The 17,613-nt window shown below is 42.4% G+C and overlaps 1 protein-coding gene across 1 annotated transcript in view; it reads left to right on the top strand.

Moving 5' to 3' along the window:
- The window catches only part of NR3C1 (nuclear receptor subfamily 3 group C member 1), an 88,320-nt gene that overhangs the window by 29,451 nt on the left and 41,256 nt on the right, over positions 1-17,613 (top strand). The window contains exons 3-4 of the mRNA XM_077326947.1: positions 6,127-6,290; positions 13,470-13,586. Of these exons, the coding sequence (XP_077183062.1) occupies positions 6,127-6,290; positions 13,470-13,586 (281 nt within the window). The remainder of the gene's footprint in view (positions 1-6,126; positions 6,291-13,469; positions 13,587-17,613) is intronic.

The following is a 17,613-nucleotide window of genomic DNA, read 5'->3' as shown; positions in this document are numbered from 1 at the left end:
ACAACCTGTGGGCAGCGGGCCACATGTGGTCCGTCAACTAATCAGAGGTGGGCCGCGAAGGACGTCTTCTCCCCCCCCCCCCAGCCCTTTACTTCATCCCCCCCCCCCGGCCCTTTACAACACACTTCGGGTGTCATTGTTTCCCATCACTCCCAGATGGAACTATCTCGTTGCCGAGAAACAAGCTCAGGGTTCCCATTGATTTGTCATTGTCATGAGTTAAAATTTCCATGAAAATAAAATGTTCCTTATGTTCATAGTTGTGGCGTGTCTGTATCTTATTTTGAAGGGATGTTTAAACATTACCATAGCGATCAGAGAGCGTTAGGGCAGTGGTTGAGAGTAGAGGAGTAAACTACCCCCCCCAACCGGGCCTCAGTAAAATTGTCAAGCGTTGAGTGATCCCCGGTGATAAAAAGGTTGGGGACCACTGATCTAGAGATTGGAAGTCAAGTATCATCAACATGCAGATCACACATTTTCATTCCTCCTCTGTTGATAGGCCTTCCTTTCTGCCAATAATCTGAGCCATCTAGAGCTATGAATATCCTGAACAGGTTATCTTGGAGTCAGCAATGGCTTAGACAGGAGCTAACAAGCTGACACTTATTCCATGTGAAATGGAAGTATTAATGGTAGGGGATCTGTCAGACTATGGACGTCTCTCCATTAGACTGTTTTCACAGTTTGGGATGATGGTAAATACAGTATTATGCATAGATGCATGTAGGTTGGTACATCGGTTGTGTGTTGAAATCTGAAAGCAATTCAGAATTAGAAAGCATATTAATATTGCATTTCAAGTGTGTGATGTAATTTTCTTAATGCTTAAAGATTGTATTGGTTTCTAATTTGTTTCTGGACACAATTGAAAATGCTAGTTTTGACTTATAAAGCCAGATTGATTTTGTTTTATGGTTATATATAATCTTGGTATTGTTTCTTTAACTTTAAATCAAATTAATCAGCTGCCTTGGAAGCTAAGTTTTTTTTAAATCAGAAAGGCAGGACTAAAATGTTTCTGATGATTTGAGAGCTGAACCTGGAACCTTCTGCATACCAAGCTGATCTGCCACTGAACCACAGCCCCTCCCCCTTATTATTAATACAAACTCAGTTTCAGGATAGTACTCTTATTCATATGACCTGATAGTTATTTGGTCCAGTTAATTTTTTATATTTACAGTCTATTATATAGTAATATTATTGAGTATCTTTCTAAACCCATTTTTAAAGGTGCTTACTGATATTGAAATTTTAATTTAAAAAACATACATTTTTGTATTGAAGAACATCTTTTCATCCATCTTCATTTCTTGGCTATTTTGAAGGCTTGAGTATGGATGTAAGTGGTTATTCACATCCCTGATTCAAATATTCAGTCACTCAGTTAAATATTATTTTTATCCTATCAGCAAATGGATTTATGATATTGAGAATCCCAAATTTTTATCCTTTAAAAATAATTTGATGGTTTTGATGAGTAGTGTTTTTCAAATGTTCATTTTGAAAAGGCTGAAAGCCAGAGATGAACACAGGATACCATCTGAAGAAGGTAGTGGTTTTATGAGTGATCCAAGAATACAACGAGCACTAGAGCTTGGCAGTGGGAAGAGGAAGGGGAGGAGTTGTCCAGTCTGTAATGGCATGGGGTTGAATGTGTGTGTTGTGTGGGAGGTTGTGGTGGCATGGTGGCAAATGAGGGCATGGATGTGGAGATATACAGCTCACCTGCAGAGTATAAAGATCAGCTCCCCAGGCAGAAAGGGCTACTTTGGACACGGGTTGTGGTAGAGAAGAAACATTTAAGGCCTCCCACACAGGTTGTTGTTGAATGGAAAGACTTGAGGCCTACTGCACAGGGTTGTTGTGCAGATGAAACAGGAGACAAAACAGCCAGTTTCCCCTGCATAATAACGCTGTGCAGTGGCCTCAAATCTGCAGAGAGTTGCAAAGAAGAAAGACACATGGCTTGGCTGTGTCTAACCTCCGGGCAGAGCAGTATTTTAAGTGAGAAGGAGCTTTTCTGTGGCCTCCCTGTCAGGCAACTGTTTGGCAGAAGGGGAAAGTCCCCCCCCCCTCAAAAGGAAGGCCCTCAGGCTCCCCTGCCTTGCTCTTGGAAATGCCTCCTTCCCTCAGTCAGGGCCTGTCAGAGGCTCCTTCGCAGCAGGCCTGAAGGGAGGGAGGGGGAGCACTCTGCAGCCTCCAGCCAGCTCTGTCAGGGTTCTGAGGCAATTTGCAGTTGGACATGACAGCTAGGACAGCCTTGGGGCGAAAAGGGCTGGCGCAGCCTCTGTTCTCATCCCCCTTGGCAGCCCTACTGACCTCCTCTCCCTTTGGTGGTCAGGAGCAGACTGGCAGCCAGACTGGGCTGGGTGAATGGAATTTTGGTCTGTCCTGGTGAGGGGCCAATAGGAAGGTGCTTTGCACGCCTCCCCATTGGCTGCTTGGCCCTGGATGGACACTTGGAGGGCCCAATCAGGAGCCGCTTTTTTATCCTGGACAGGGCCCGCCCTAACTCCTCCCCAGGTGGCCTTAGGAGCAGTTAAAGATTGGTAAATATGGAGAGGTGGAATATTGAAATGGCTGCATTGTGCAGATGTAAAGCATTAATTATTAATTAAAACTTCATAACATGATTCCTGATAGCTAAACGTGTTAATAAAGGTAAAAGGTAAAGGTATCCCCTGTGCAAGCACCGAGTCATGTCTGACCCTTGGGGTGACGCCCTCTAGCGTTTTCATGGCAGACTCAATACGGGGTGGTTTGCCAGTGCCTTCCCCAGTCATTACCGTTTACCCCCCAGGAAGCTGGGTACTCATTTTACCGACCTCGGAAGGATGGAAGGCTGAGTCAACCTTGAGCCGGCTGCTGGGATCGAACTCCCAGCCTCATGGGCAAAGCTTTCAGACGGCTGCCTTACCACTCTGCGCCACAAGAGGCTCTAAACGTGTTAATATAAAAGCTGAATTTGGTTTTTATTTTTAATTGGGGAGAATGTACATTTCATTCAAAAGTTGGAATCTTTTTTAAGGTAGTCCTTAATACCTGGATGTTGGAAGAACTTTGTTAATCAAATAGACATATTTTGTTCCATCATACGCTTGCATTTTGTTTCTTAAGAATTAACGTGTTGCTTTGGCTAGTTCAGTGTTCTGTTGCCAGTAGTTGCTACTAGGGATAGGGACCTGAACACTGTTGCCATTTCCCAAACCCCAGTACCGGTATGGTAAATATTTGGGATTCTTGAATTTGGGGGGTTGCATTATACCCTATGGAGATTGTTAAAGTCTGTGGCAAATGTATCCTGAGGGATATTCAATGGACAGAGGGGTTGAGGTAGAGGCACTAAATTTGTAATGTATCTACTGGAGCCTGTCCTCAGAAGACCACCCAAGTTTCAGAAAGATAGCACCATAGGAGGTGCCCCCATCTTCCATTATTTCCAGTGGGAGAAATGAAGCAAGGCAATACACGCCCAGCAAGACATCCCAGAGAATCTCTGTAGCAGAAAGTAAAGTGTGTGTGTGCAAGGGGGGGTGACATTTTAGCTAGTCCAGCAGCAGAACAGAGCAATGTGCCTAGTAGAAGGGCCACTGTGGCAGTGCCAAAACCTAATAGGTCCAAAGTAAAATCTGAGAATCTCTGAAGTAAAACTGGGGAGGGAGGCATTTCTGTAAGGAAAGCAGATCCAATGTAATGCATTAGTGGCCAGCAGCAGAACCCCCTGCCCTTTTGGCAAATGCCAGCTCAAGAGGACTGATGTCAAGCACAGAATCACAATCCAAAAGAGGGGGAGGTGGGTTGCAAGGACAGCAGAACTGGCGCAGAAGTGCTCAGCAGCACAACCCAGTGCCAATGTGGCAGCATTGCAAACCCAACAGAACTAGCCAGTGTCACACCAGATTATCTCAGCAGGGATTTTTTTAAAGAAGCAAGCATAGTAGAATCACAGCAGAATACTCAGAAGTGCAAGATCAGTAGGCACTTCTGCTAGCCCACCTGAGCCAAGGCTAGTCCAGTACACAGAAGATCAGTAATACTTTGTTTTTCTTACAAAGACAGTGGCAAACCTAGAGAAACCTTATAGACCTTTTGCTCAAGAAAGGCCTCAGAAAGTGAGAGGGTTATATCAACCCCAGTTATTCTCTCTCAACAAGAGCAGTACATACCAACCATCTCCAGGAGGTGAAGGAGCGTCAGCTGGGTAGCCATGTTGGTCTGAAGTAGCGGAACAAAATTTGAGTCCAGTGGCACCTTAAGGACCAACAAAATATTATTCAGGGTATGAACTTCCACATGCATGCACACTTCCTCAAACACTTTTGTGTGCATGCATGAAAGCTCACACCTTGAATAAAACATTGTTGGTCTTAAGGCTGCCAGTGGAGGCGCCTTAGCCTTGGTTCTGCAGCTGCACTGCCTTTCCCAGCCCTGCAAAAAAGAATGTTTCACATCAAAGTAGCTTCATTATTTATTGTGCTCCTGTGGATTCTGCTGGCTTTTGTTTGGCACAAAGGTCTCACTAGCCTTCAAATTGCCAGTTTATTGCATCTGACTAGATTAGCCTATTAATTTTAGTTTCTTTGTACTTTAGGATCTTCCCTGCAACAAACGTAATTCTGAGTTAGCCCCAATAGTTCAGTGCATTTTAAAAGGGATTGAATGGAGTAATTCATAAGTTATAAATAAAAGTTCTATGTGGACAGAGCCTTTATTTTGTGTCAAGGGAAACAGTGCAGTACGCACAGATATTCACAATTTCATCAAATAATTATACCTTTGCATATAGAAGAGTACAATAGACAAAGAGAGCATGGCTTTCTAGATGTTTAAAATGACACATATAGGTTTTATATCCTCAAGTATTACTAGGTTCTAAGATATTACCTATTCAAATTGATCAGTTTTGGCAATATAAGAGTTCTAAATTTATCCTTCAAAAATCCAAGTAGAATTCTTGGGAATAAAGGTACTCCAAATTAAATATCTATGTTTACACACTAAGGCAGTGGTTCTCAACCTGGGGGTTGAACGACCATCTCACAGGAATTGCGACAGGGCAAGCAGCTTGGCGGGGGGGGGGGGCACCGCCACTGTTGCTGCTCCTCCTGCCTGCGACTGCACATGGTGGAACAAGAGGCAGAACTGAAATGAGAAATCCTGGAAAAAAAACTAATTTATATACAATCATGAACAATGGATCTTCACGCCATTGGTCAGTTTTTGGTTTAATTTCTGTGAAAGAACTGTACATGAAGAACTGTATTAAAGGGTCACAGCATTAGGAAGGTTGAGAACCACTACACTAAGGAATGGCGTGGTCAGTATCTAATCTTGTAGGAAAATCAGCCTCAGGTCAACTCAGTGGTGAGATCTCAGTTCAGTCAGCCTAAATCTCTAGTTTCACTGTGCAAGTTCATATGTAAAATTGCAATTATTAGTTATTGCCTCAAACAATCTTATATCTAATATCCTTCAGCAACCACCACTGTTCTAGTTGCTGTTGGGCCAAGATTATGTAATGTTCTCCAAAACATGTGGTTTATCCCTGTGAAATTACTATGTGTATAAACAAGCATCTAAACATTCTCTCGATCTTAATAGCCTCAAGACAATACTTGCAAAAAGAACCTTTAGGCAGATTTCCAATTAACTTCCTAATGCCATTTATTCAGATAAAAATTACATAGATTAAATACAGCTTGTGTTTGTGCTCGTTGTCTTCTAATCAAGGAGGAAATAGAAAAACTGTCCTTTTAAACATAATTGCAATTAATTGTAATAATTGTGAAAGTAGTCATAATAATTAAACAAAATTTCAAACATAATTCTAGTAATAGTTGTGTAGTTTTAAAAAGAAGTAGGTGTACTTTCTTCAGTGTGACTATACCAGGAGACACACGGTCTTGAAATTTGTATAGAAGGCACTGACTGATAAGGTTTTAAAACTTACGAAGAACCTTAACTACAAGTAATATGGCTGTCTCAAAAATTCAGTTTTCTTCATTTTTGACAACGAAGGCCCATTAGCAGGCAAAAGCCATTTGAAAGCAAGAGTCAGATTTAAAAAAAAATGTTTGTGTTCTGTACACTGATTGCCTTGTGCTTTGTTTACTTCCATAGTCCTGGAATGAAATCTGATGTGAGCACTTCACCATCTACCTCCTCAACAGCTACGGGACCACCTCCTAAACTTTGCCTTGTTTGCTCAGATGAGGCTTCTGGATGTCATTATGGTGTCCTAACTTGCGGCAGTTGCAAGGTATTCTTCAAAAGAGCTGTGGAAGGTAAGACATAATCTAATTAAAACATGGATGATAGCTATGACAAAAATATGAGCTGTGTGTTTACTTTTGATCCCCTCTGCAGAATTAAAATGCTTTCATTCTTTACAAATTAAAATATATACACTGTAAGGATAATTCACACATTTCTTTTAATCAAGGATTCAGAACCCACTTTTAATTAAGGAATCCATGTAATTAACCCTTTGGTATCATCCACCAATTATTGCCTGGTGCATACCATAGTGCCCTATGCCCCCCGCAGGGCTCTGCGCTCTGCGAGTGAGAATCTTCTGGTCGTTCCCGGCCCTAGGGAAGCACGCCTAGCCTCGACCAGGGCCAGGGCCTTTTCGGTCCTGGCCCCCACCTGGTGGAATGAGCTCCCGGGTGAGCTGCGGGCCCTGCGGGACCCTTTAACGTTCCGCAGGGCCTGCAAGACGGAGCTCTTCCGCCAGGTCTATGGTTGAGGCTGGGGCTGCTGGGGTACATCGACTGCTCTCCCCCGGGCTTCTTGAACATCGTTGACCTCCTTCTCCTCCACCCCCCCCTTTTTTTAGGAATGGGGGTAGGAAGGGGATTTTATTATTGTGCTGCCATGTTGTGACATTTTAAAGTCTTTTAATGGGAGTTTTAATGGTTTTTTTAAGACATTGTAACCCGCCGCGAGCCATTTGGGAGTGGCGGGAAATAAATCGAAATAATAATAATAATAATACTAACTAATGGCAATATTCATCAATCCCTGTGCTTGTGCTCTTGAACAGATCCTCAGGTGATCAGCAAACTGGTAACTTTCATACTTTCACAGCTTGTTGCTCCTTTGTCCTGTTCCCACTTATCAGCACTGGGGGGGGGGAGGTCTCAGTTTCTTCCTCTGTTTCCTCCTGACTCCACCCTTCCAGTCCTCACATGTGTTCCTATGGTTTCTGGTACATCTGACATCTCTGGATAAATGAACCTGTTGTAATAGGTCAGGGGATAATCTGTAGTTAATTTACCGTAATAGAGCAGGTTTTTTATACCCCACTTTTCACTACATGAAGGAACCCCAATGCAACTTACAAATATCTTCCACTCCACAACGGACACCCTGTGAGGTAGGTGGGGCTGACAGCTCTAAGAAAACTGTTCTTGCTGACAGAGCCCTAAGAGAACAGTGACTAGCCCAAGTTCACCAAGGTGGTTGTATGTGGAGGAGTAGGGAATCAAACCCAGTTCTCCAGATTAGAGTCCACCACTCTTAACCACTACACCATGCTGGCATAAGCCATTTTTCAGAGTCATGATCTATGGGCTGTTACAGGGTAGTGAGCACTACTAAACTGAACTGGAAATAAATCTGAAGGAATATGCACAGGATAAGTTTGCCTATGACTTATCCTGATGAAATCCATAGCACCTGCAACAGCACTCTGTATTCTAAATACAAACAAAAGATGTAGAGGTGGTTTGCCATTACCCTCTTTTGCATAGGGACCCTGGAATTCCTTGGTGTTCTCTCATCCAAGTATTAATCAGACCCAAGCTTGCTTAGTTTCGAAGATCTTATGAGAATTGGGCTATCATGGGGGTGATGGCTGCCAGATTGAATACCCTCTAAATCAGTGGTCCCCAACCTTTCTGAGGCTGGGGACCGGCAGGGCCCGCACGCGCATCGCGCATGCGCAGCCCACGTACTGCGCATGTGTGGCCGAAATCGTGCATGCACAAAAGAGCCGCGCATGCGCAGTGCGCAGCACGGCCCTGATTCCCTCTCCCCGCCCTCCCGCAGTAAGAAACTTCCCGGGCCGCAAGCTTGCAGTTGCTCCCTTGGTCGGCGGCCTGACAAGGCGAGAGGCGCTTCGCGGGGCAGGGAGCCCCCAGCAGCCGCGCGGAGGCTCCCTTGCCAGAGGCCTGGATGGAGTCACTGAAGCAGTTGGTGCAAACTTAAATGGACTTTGAGGAATGGTAGAGGACAGGAAGGCCTGGAGGATCATTGTCCATGGGGTCGCGATGGGTTGGACATGACTTCGCACCTAACAACATTAACTTTAGATTTGTCATACCATAAACAGCTGTTCTACTCATTTTTCAAATTATGTCCTAAGTCTAGTAACCTTCTATTCTTCAACATGACCCATTCTTTTCATCAAAGCTAGACCACAAGCCGTGAAATACAATTTAAAATCTGGTAAAGCCAGATCTTTCCTTTATGCCTTGTAATACCTTAAATTTTACTCTTGATTTTACTCCCCCTTTGCCATATGCATTTTAATAAATCTTTCTCCCATTGTTTAAACAGTATGTCAGAAATCAAGGCAGGTGTTATCTGAAACAGAAATAACAATCTGGGTAAAATATTCATTCTAATCACAGAAATTCAGTCCAACAGTAATAATTATATTTTATCCCATCTTGACATATCATTGTTCTAAATTCTATACCTTCATATAGTTATTCTTAAATAGCATATATAATTAATATTTGAGAACCAAATACCCAAATATTTAACCTTGTTTTCAACCTTAAAATCTGTCCTGTTCATCAGTTCCATCTGTTCTTGTAAATTCACTCTTTTGTTAACATCTTTGTTTTCTCTTTATTAATTAAAAAACCTGCTAATATGCCAAAATCTTTCAGTTTACTAACATACACACCCCAATCCTCTGCTTATGTCTTATATTTCTATTCAATATTTCCAAAACTAAAATACACAACATAGGTGACAGCAGAAAACCTTTTCTTGTTCCCTTATGAATCTCACATGGTTTAGTTAAATCTCTATTAACGATGATTTGTGCTGACTGCGAAGTATAAATAATTTTCACCCAATTAATACAATTGTCTCCAAAAAACATGTATTTTAAAATCTTTTAAAAGGACCAATTCAAACAATCAAACACTTTCTCTGCATTTAACAAAAGCAGTACAGGCTGCTTTTCATTATGCTTTTCCAAATATTCCAAAAATGTCCAGCACATTCCTAATCTTGTCCTTTAACTGTCTCATAAGTAAAAACTCGTACTGGATCATCATGAATAAAATCATATGATTGCTTGCCAGTCAAGTTGTTTGTTTGTTTTGCTTGCTTGCTTGCTTGCTCACTTACTTAATCAGTCCAGGATAGGAGAAGAGTACAGAGGAGGACCTGCATTAATCATGTTCAGAAGATTCATTGTCCCCAATTAAATGACTGTCAGAAGAACTCCATCTTACAGATCCTTCAGAATTGTGGTAATTCCCGAAGAACCTGCCGCTCTTCCAGCTCATTCTACCAAGTCAGAGCCAGAACCGAGAAGGCCCTGGCCCTGACTGAGGCCAAATAATACATCTCTCAGGCCAGGGATCACCAGCCTGTTCACACTGGCAGAGCAAAGTGGTCTTCAGGGGCTTTTCCTTGAGATTCCCCCCACCCCTCGCTGATGACAGAGGTGAAATTAGTCTGTGTGCACAAGTACGTGTGGTTCTGTGGATGCTGTATAGTGGAGGTCTGCCTGCATCTACACGTCACCTTCAGCTGTGGTTGTTTCTGGCCTGGACTAAGCAGGGCACAGTTCCCCTCTCCCAGATGCAATTTGTATATAGATTTGAGCCTCCTATTTCTGTTGTGCTCACAGTGTTCTCCTGAGCTGAATTAAGCTTGCCTAAATTCATTAGAAATGAGCGGGCTTTTCTAACTCTCCATGGAATTGTGCTGTAAGCCTGATAATAGGGACACATCTGGCTCTGGGATATTTAATTGCCAGGATGAAAAACATCCTTGCTGCTGGCATTTTGACCATTTCTTTTGTGAAATACTGATTTTTTATTAATTTAGGTAACAATGTATACTTAGATGCCACCATATTTGTCAGAGTATTTAATATATCCCATGAAATAGATTCATGGCACCATAAACTTACTTCCTGAGATCTCATAGCACATTTTCTTCTTAAGGCTCAACTCCAAAAACTCCTTAACTTCTAAACTGATAGCTTTCATAGGTCACGTTTCAAGGGATGATGAATATGTGATCTAGGAAAAGGTTAAAATAAACTGCCATAACTGCATTCAAGGGGAAAATATATGCACAGGAAGTACTACAGTGACTCATCATGGAAAAGCTGTTACCATATGCAGTCTAAATTTTTAAAGCCACTTGTGCCATATACATTCCTATGCACTGTCTTCCTTCTCACCAACAAACCATCAGGAACAATTTTTAACTCTGTTGAGTAAATCCCCTTGTTAGATGACACTCTACTGGGAGTCTAATTATGCACATTTAAGCCTGTTGATTTCAGAAAAGAGGTACCTTTTCCTCTTAAGCAGTACGTGAACACTGTTTTTTAATCCCAGCTTCCATGTAGGTCTGGAATGACAGGCAGTAAGATAAAAGAACCTCCTGAAGTCATGTTACTAGTGCTTGGAACTGATTGAAGAGCATGTACAGTAGCGATCCCCAACCTGTGGGCTGCGGACCACATGTGGTCCTTCGACTAATTGAAGGTGGGCCCTCAAGGACGCCTTCTCCCCCCCCCCCCAGGCCCTTTACTTCATCCCCCCCAGCCCTTTACAACACACTTCATTGTTGTGGCGTGTCTGTATCTTATTTTGGGATGTTTAAACATTACCATAGCGATCAGAGAGCGCTAGGGCAGTGGTTGAGAGTAGAGGAGTAAACTACCCCCCCCCACCGGGCCTCAGTAAAAGGCGTTGAGTGGTCCCCGGCGTTGAGTGGTCCCCGGTGAGTGGTCCCCAGCATTGAGTGGTCCCTGGTGATAAAAAGGTTGGGGACCACTGATGTACAGGAGACACAGAGAAGGAGAACTTAAAATCCCAAACTTTTTCAAGAGTACCAACCCTCTTTCCCTGACAACATAATTCTGTACCACTGGATTCCATGGGGCTTACATTCAGATATTGACTTGTGTGAAGTGACTACTCCAGTGAAACTTGGCAAGCCTTACTTCAGAATAAGAGGAAGTGTATCATGTTAAAACTGCTATGTAATTCAACATGAAAAATGTCTCTTTGGAAAGTGTAGTAGGATCTACTTTGCTTCCAAGCCCTGCCTGCATTTGGATCCCTGGTATAATAAAAATTCCAGAGGATTTAGTTTGTCCACTTCATAGCCTTCAAAACCCAAGAAATTTCCTCCCTATTCTTTTAAAGTGGCACAACAGCATTTTCAAAACAAATTTTTTCAGAATGGTTTTACTGGCAGCTTTCTCTGAAATTGCTGTCTTCTTGTAACTGGAAGAATGCAGAGAGTGTACAGAAATGACTGGATCCCATATTCTGTGGATACAAGTATTGTGGACTTTGTTCGCTTAACTTGATAGCTGGGCTCGTGGGCCCTGCACAAACTAAATTCTGTGTAGTTCAGGGGATTGCACAGAGACAGAAGAAGGCAGACAGATTTTTCATATCTGCTAGTCCATGAGTATCAGAAGTCCGTGAAATTGTTTTGGTGGGTAGAGGGACACGAGGTGATGATCCACATCTGTCACCACCCAAAATTTTGTCCCAAGAAAAGATACTGTCATGCACATGCAGATGAACTATTCTGTAGTTTTCCTTTGTTATTTCTGCTTTGGAGAGTTGAAGGTCCTGGTACGTTGATGTATTTTGCAAAACATAAAATAATCATTTTCTTCTATACCTTGTTCTGATAGTTTGACTGGTCTTTTTTGTCAGCAAATGAAAAGCCATTTACAGAAATCTATAGGGAATTTGGGGATGGATATACTCTTTTACCCCCTTCTATGGCAAAAAAAAAGGCTGTTAGGCTTCAAAGTGCCATACTCCTATTTGTGTTTGCTGGAGCAGAAAGATATGCTACTACCATTGTGGAATTTACCCCTCAGAATTTCCTCTCAGATTTCCCCTCATAGAATCATGTGCCTAAAGAGGAGGTACTCCAACTTCTATACTGATGGAAACATCTTTGCAAAGTAGTTGTAAGCAATAAAGCATGAGTAACATCGAACTTTTGAATTCTTAAAAACTGTTCATTGCTTTTGCTTGACAGCAGTACTGGGAGTGATATTCTGGTTTATTGCCTTATATTTCTGTTGTCAAATAGACTGGACCATGTTGTTAAATTATATCACACAGATTATATCACACAGCTGAAGTACAAGCCCAGTTTGGTGTATTTGTTAGCCTAACAAAGTACTTGGGTGAGCTGGCTTTTTACCTCCACTCTGTCTATGAAACTCACTAGGTGATCATGACCCAGTTCCTTTTTCTCAGCCTAAGTTGCCCAAAAGCAACTCTAAGAATAAAATGTATCGTATATACTCGCATATAAGACAAATTTTTCAGCCCTTATTTTGAGCTGAAAAAGTCCCCCTCAGCTTATATGCAGGTATTTAAAAAAACAGCTTCCAGACAAGACTGGAGGGTGGGGGTGGTAGACTAGTATACTTGCATGAAGAAGCAAAGGCAGGAATAGCAGAGACGCAGCAAGCCTGGGAGGAAAAGAGCAGTCTCTGCCTCCCCCCCCCCTCCCTGCCTTAACAAGGCTAGGAGAAGGCTGGTACATGTTGCAGGAAGCTCTGAAGCCTCTGTCTCAGAGGGAGAGCAGAAGGAGGAAACACCCCTAGAAAAAGGAATAAAGGCAAGAGGGGTCAAAGGGAAAGAGCAGGGACAAGGGGGGAGGGGAAATCCTGCTCAAAACAGGGGGAGGGGAGGAAAGGAGAAAAAGCCACTATCCAAACACCACCCTTGGCTTATATGTGAGTCAATAAGTTTTTCCAACATTTTGTGCTGTAATTCGATGTCTCGGCTTATATGCAGGTAGGCTTATATGCAAGTGTATACAATAGGTGGAGAAATTTTATCTCATCCTAAAATCCTTGATGGAACAGCAAGAATAAAAAATGTGATACCATAAAATACTTCTGTCTTAAGTAGTCATCACTATAGTCTGTGGAAGAGTGCTTGCACTTGAAAGCTAACACCTTGAATAAATCTTTGTTGGTCTTAAAGGTGCTACTGGACTCGGATTTTGTTGTTCTATTTGCAATTGTTCTGCTTTGACTTTCTTCCTTCTTGAATATGGAATGTTTTAACCAATTTTACCAAGCAATTGATACCACATTCAGCTTTGTAATTATAACATTTATGAGATAGTATTTTAGTTGGAGAATATAGCATGGAATGGGTACTAAAGTTAACATTTATATGTATATTTTTTGTTTGTATTTACAAATATAGGTCAGCACAATTATCTCTGTGCTGGAAGAAATGATTGTATTATTGACAAAATTCGAAGGAAGAACTGCCCAGCTTGCCGCTACCGAAAATGTCTTCAAGCTGGCATGAACCTAGAAGGTAACTTACAGTGTCTTAATGTACTGAATCCTAGATTTAACTGTATTGAATCCCAGGTTATAGGTATTACCCTATGTATGTATATTAGCATAAATCCTATTCTTGGCAGAAGCTGGATGGCAGAAGACTTCTAAGTCTTTTCCCCACTTTCACAAGAGTTGCATTTTTATTTTTCACTTCACATAAAATATGTTCATACAAATCTTTTCTTTCCTTGTTCTTCCCCCCCCTTCTCTCTCTCTCTCTCTCTCTCTCTCTCTCTCTCTCTCTCTCTCTCTCTCTCTCTCTCTCTCTCTCTCTCTCTCTCTCTCTCTCTCTCTCTCTCTCTCTCTCTCAATGTTTAGGTATTGAAGACATTTGAATGCAAATTTATTTTATTGACTTTATGTACTAACGTCATTTAAGGCAGATTATTATAGATTATAAAAACAATTTAGTCAGACAGAAAAGATCCGCAATGCAGAATTTTAGAACAGTGCGAACAAAAAAAATATTCAAGGCACGACAAACTATTATGCAGAAAGTGGGTTACAAAGGAGAAGACAATGCAGTGAAAGGAGGGAGATCAGTCCCATCCCTTTATAAAAGCGACCTTCTGAGCTATTACATTATACTTAAATTCTAATCCATTTATAAACATGCTTGCTGAATATATCTGTTTTGCATATTCAGTGAAATTACAGAAGTGTGGTCTTCTCAACTTCTGCAGGCAGGCTGTTCCACAAGGAGGGCGCCACCATAACAAATGTATAGGAACAGGCATTTGTTGCTAATACTAATTTGCAAAGTGGCTTCTTCATAAGGCTTTACTCCAGTAACCAAAGTTGTCATGACAAATCATAGAAGAGGCAACTATAGATTCATGAGGAACCAAGGTCATTAAGAACTTTGTATATGCAATGAAATCCCGCCCCCGCAGTTCTTTCTTCTGAGGCTCCCTGTGAAAGTTGTGATCCAAACAAACAACAATAAGTTGAATCCTACCCAGTATAGTTGCAGCAATATTTTTCAACTGATACATTGCCACCATTGCTAGAAAGAGAAACAGTGACATTATTTTGAGTAGAAATATAAATATTTTCACTTAGGACTTTAAAATGGCCTTTATTCGCTTGCAGTGTTTAGTTACATAGACTTGGATGAAAGCCACTATGAATGGAGTAGCTTTTGTAGAAGGGACCTTTGTCAGTTGCTTCATAAAGCTGTTCCTAAAAGTTATCAGCCTACTAGAATGGCACTACTATCAAGAGCCCTTTGTGCAGGTTCTTGGTATTTTCCAATAAGAGCTCACACAAGAGTGTGTGCCTTTTCACTGTGGTGTATTCATCACAACATTCCCAGGGAATTCTGCAGAAGGGCTACAATGGTAAAGAGGGAAACTGGTGAAAATGACTTCCATAAACTGCTGTCCATTCTTGGTGTCGTGGTTTGCAAGTTTTGAAATTGTTGGTTAATGAGATAAACAGGACTGTTGAGAAATCAAGGGATGTTATTTTGCAAACCTTTTGTTGTATATTTTAATATAAGTCTAGACAGTTCTGCAGAAATTAGAAGCTTTTTTTTGTTGAAGGACTCAATCCAGTGCAGATGGGATTAGCAGTGCCCTAGTTTTCTCAGATTGTTATTATGCGCTAGTGCAAAGTGATATATTACACTGAAATGCTAGCTAGTCCAAATTGAACATTTCTGAGGGGCGGTTAATATAGTCTGTTCCTGTTAAATTAAACAGGAGTCCGAAGACTCCCTAAGCTTTCATGAATCAGAGGCTACTTCATCAGCTGTGTGAAATGTTCAGCCATCAAGCAGATGATTGTTTATTTTTGAAGAAAAAATGTTTTGTACAAATAGCCGTCAATATGAATTAACCATAAGACCAGTTTTTAAATCACTGCTTTCATTTTGGGCTTTAAATATACAGTATTTGCCAGCGAATAAGACGACTGGGCGTATAAGACAACCCCCCAACATTTCCACTCAAAATATAGAGTTTGTTATATACGCAATGTATAAGACTACCCCCTCTTCCGCACACCTTCCATACACCAAATAAAACGTAAAAGAGCATCGGAAGGGGGGGGGGAGAGAGAGAAAGAGACAGAGCCATAAAAAAAGAAAAGAAAGCAAGAAACTATGCTCAGATTAGTGATTACCTCCCTTCCCCCAAGAAAGGCGAGAGGAGAGGGGTAACTCTCTCTCTCTCTCTTGCAAGTTGAGGCTGCTTTTGTGCACTGCGGCACCTCTGTGAAACAGCTTCCTCTGCTTATTTAACTGCAAACAAAGAGGGAGCAAGCAAGCGGAGGGTAGAGGAAGGAGTAGTGTTCCCTGCGCACCAAGCTTTCAGGCCCTAGCACTGGGCTGGCTGCGTTTGCTCTCTTCCTGAATGGGGGCGGCTTCAAAACACCAGAAACCGCGAAAGGGAAAGGGAGGGGGAGCAGAGGCTGGCACCTCCCCCACCCAGCATCCTCCTCCTTCTCCACTCCTTCGCCACTCACTCGCCCGGCCGGCCTCTCCCCCTCCCACTTCAGAGTCTTATGTGGGAGGGAGGGCCCGTCGCTGCCGCAGCAGCGAGATGGGGCGTGCACGCAGGCACAAGTTTGGCTGGCCCAGCAAGTTCTGAGCCGGGAGGAGTTTACAAGACAGCAGCAGAGTTGGTGAGCCCAGTGGGGGGGGCCCACCACCGCCTCGGTGTCCCTTAATTGTGGTCACCTTACACTATGGGCACTGGGCGAGTATCGGGAGGCCACTATGGGCAGCTATGTCTATCTCAACTGAAGTGCACCTAGCGTATAGGACGACCCACCCACTTGGAGGCATGTTTTTCAGGGGGGGGGGAGTCGTCTTATACGCAGGCAAATAGGGTAGTTATGGATACTCTGCTTGTTTTCAAACATTGGAGCACCTTAATCTTTTTTTCTGCTAGAGCTCCTGTGCCTTTAACAATTATCCAAGAAGTTTAGCAGCTTAGCTTTCTTTTCTACAGAAGTGCAGTGATGAGGAAATCTGCACCTGTGGAATTCCAGCCTGTCAGGCAGTGATAGGAACTTTGGCCAGAAGGTCATAGAAATGCAATGAAGAGGAAATCTTCATCTGTTGAATTATTGGACAAGCAGCAATCAGGGATAAACAGCAGGGAAAGAAGGAATGGACTTTTCATCTTTCACCCAATTATCTTAGAAACACTGAAATACCATTTCAGACCTTAATTTGAGAAACATTGCTCTAAATTTTTCTATGGGATCTCGCCTAAGGATGCAAATGCTGTTTCATTTCTACAAGAACTTTAGTGACCCATCTAGTTCAGTATTTGTTTTCCTACAATGGCTAGCTAGATGCTTTAAGGGAGTATTCGGGTGGGGAGGTGCTGGGGGTTGATGCTTTCTGATTCTGTCCATGACAAGCATCTAGAATCTGGTACTTGTTCCTGTTGTTCCAAATATGAGTAAATTTAAGCTAGGGTGTTTTTATATTGATTCCTTAGATATGTTTTCAGTGTTATGTCTGGTTCTAGGAAATATGAGTAAAGAATAGAGGGTATCTTTCACTCATTATTATACATCGTCAGCAGATATCAAATTTTACCTATTGTGTAGACCAGGGGTAGTCAAACTGCGGCCCTCCAGATGTCCATGGACTACAATTCCCACAAGCCCCTGCCAGCATTTGCTGGCAGGGGCTTCTGGGAATTGTAGTCCATGGACATCTGGAGGGCCGCAGTTTGACTACCCCTGGTGTAGACCCTTAGAACCAATAAAAGAGCAGAAAGATTGAAGCAATTGGGAGGGGTCAGCTGGTGGGCAACATTGTTAAGTGCAAGAACAACAACTGCTGTGTCCTTGCTTCCCAGGATTTATAATCAGGCTGTGTCTTGCCCTTTTTTTTTCCAGTAAATGAGCTATTCACGTTACAGCACTGCCACTTCGTCCTGTAGTGCATACCTCTGCAAAGACACCCAGGCGATTGCTGCCTTCTTTGACTGCTTGTTACCTTAGCAGCTCAGCCTAGTGGGTGAAAGAGAATGCATGCTAGA

The sequence above is a fragment of the Paroedura picta genome, chromosome 3, assembly GCF_049243985.1.
Source record: "Paroedura picta isolate Pp20150507F chromosome 3, Ppicta_v3.0, whole genome shotgun sequence".
Classification (NCBI taxonomy): domain Eukaryota; kingdom Metazoa; phylum Chordata; class Lepidosauria; order Squamata; family Gekkonidae; genus Paroedura; species Paroedura picta.
This window is presented reverse-complemented; position numbering and strand designations above follow the sequence as displayed.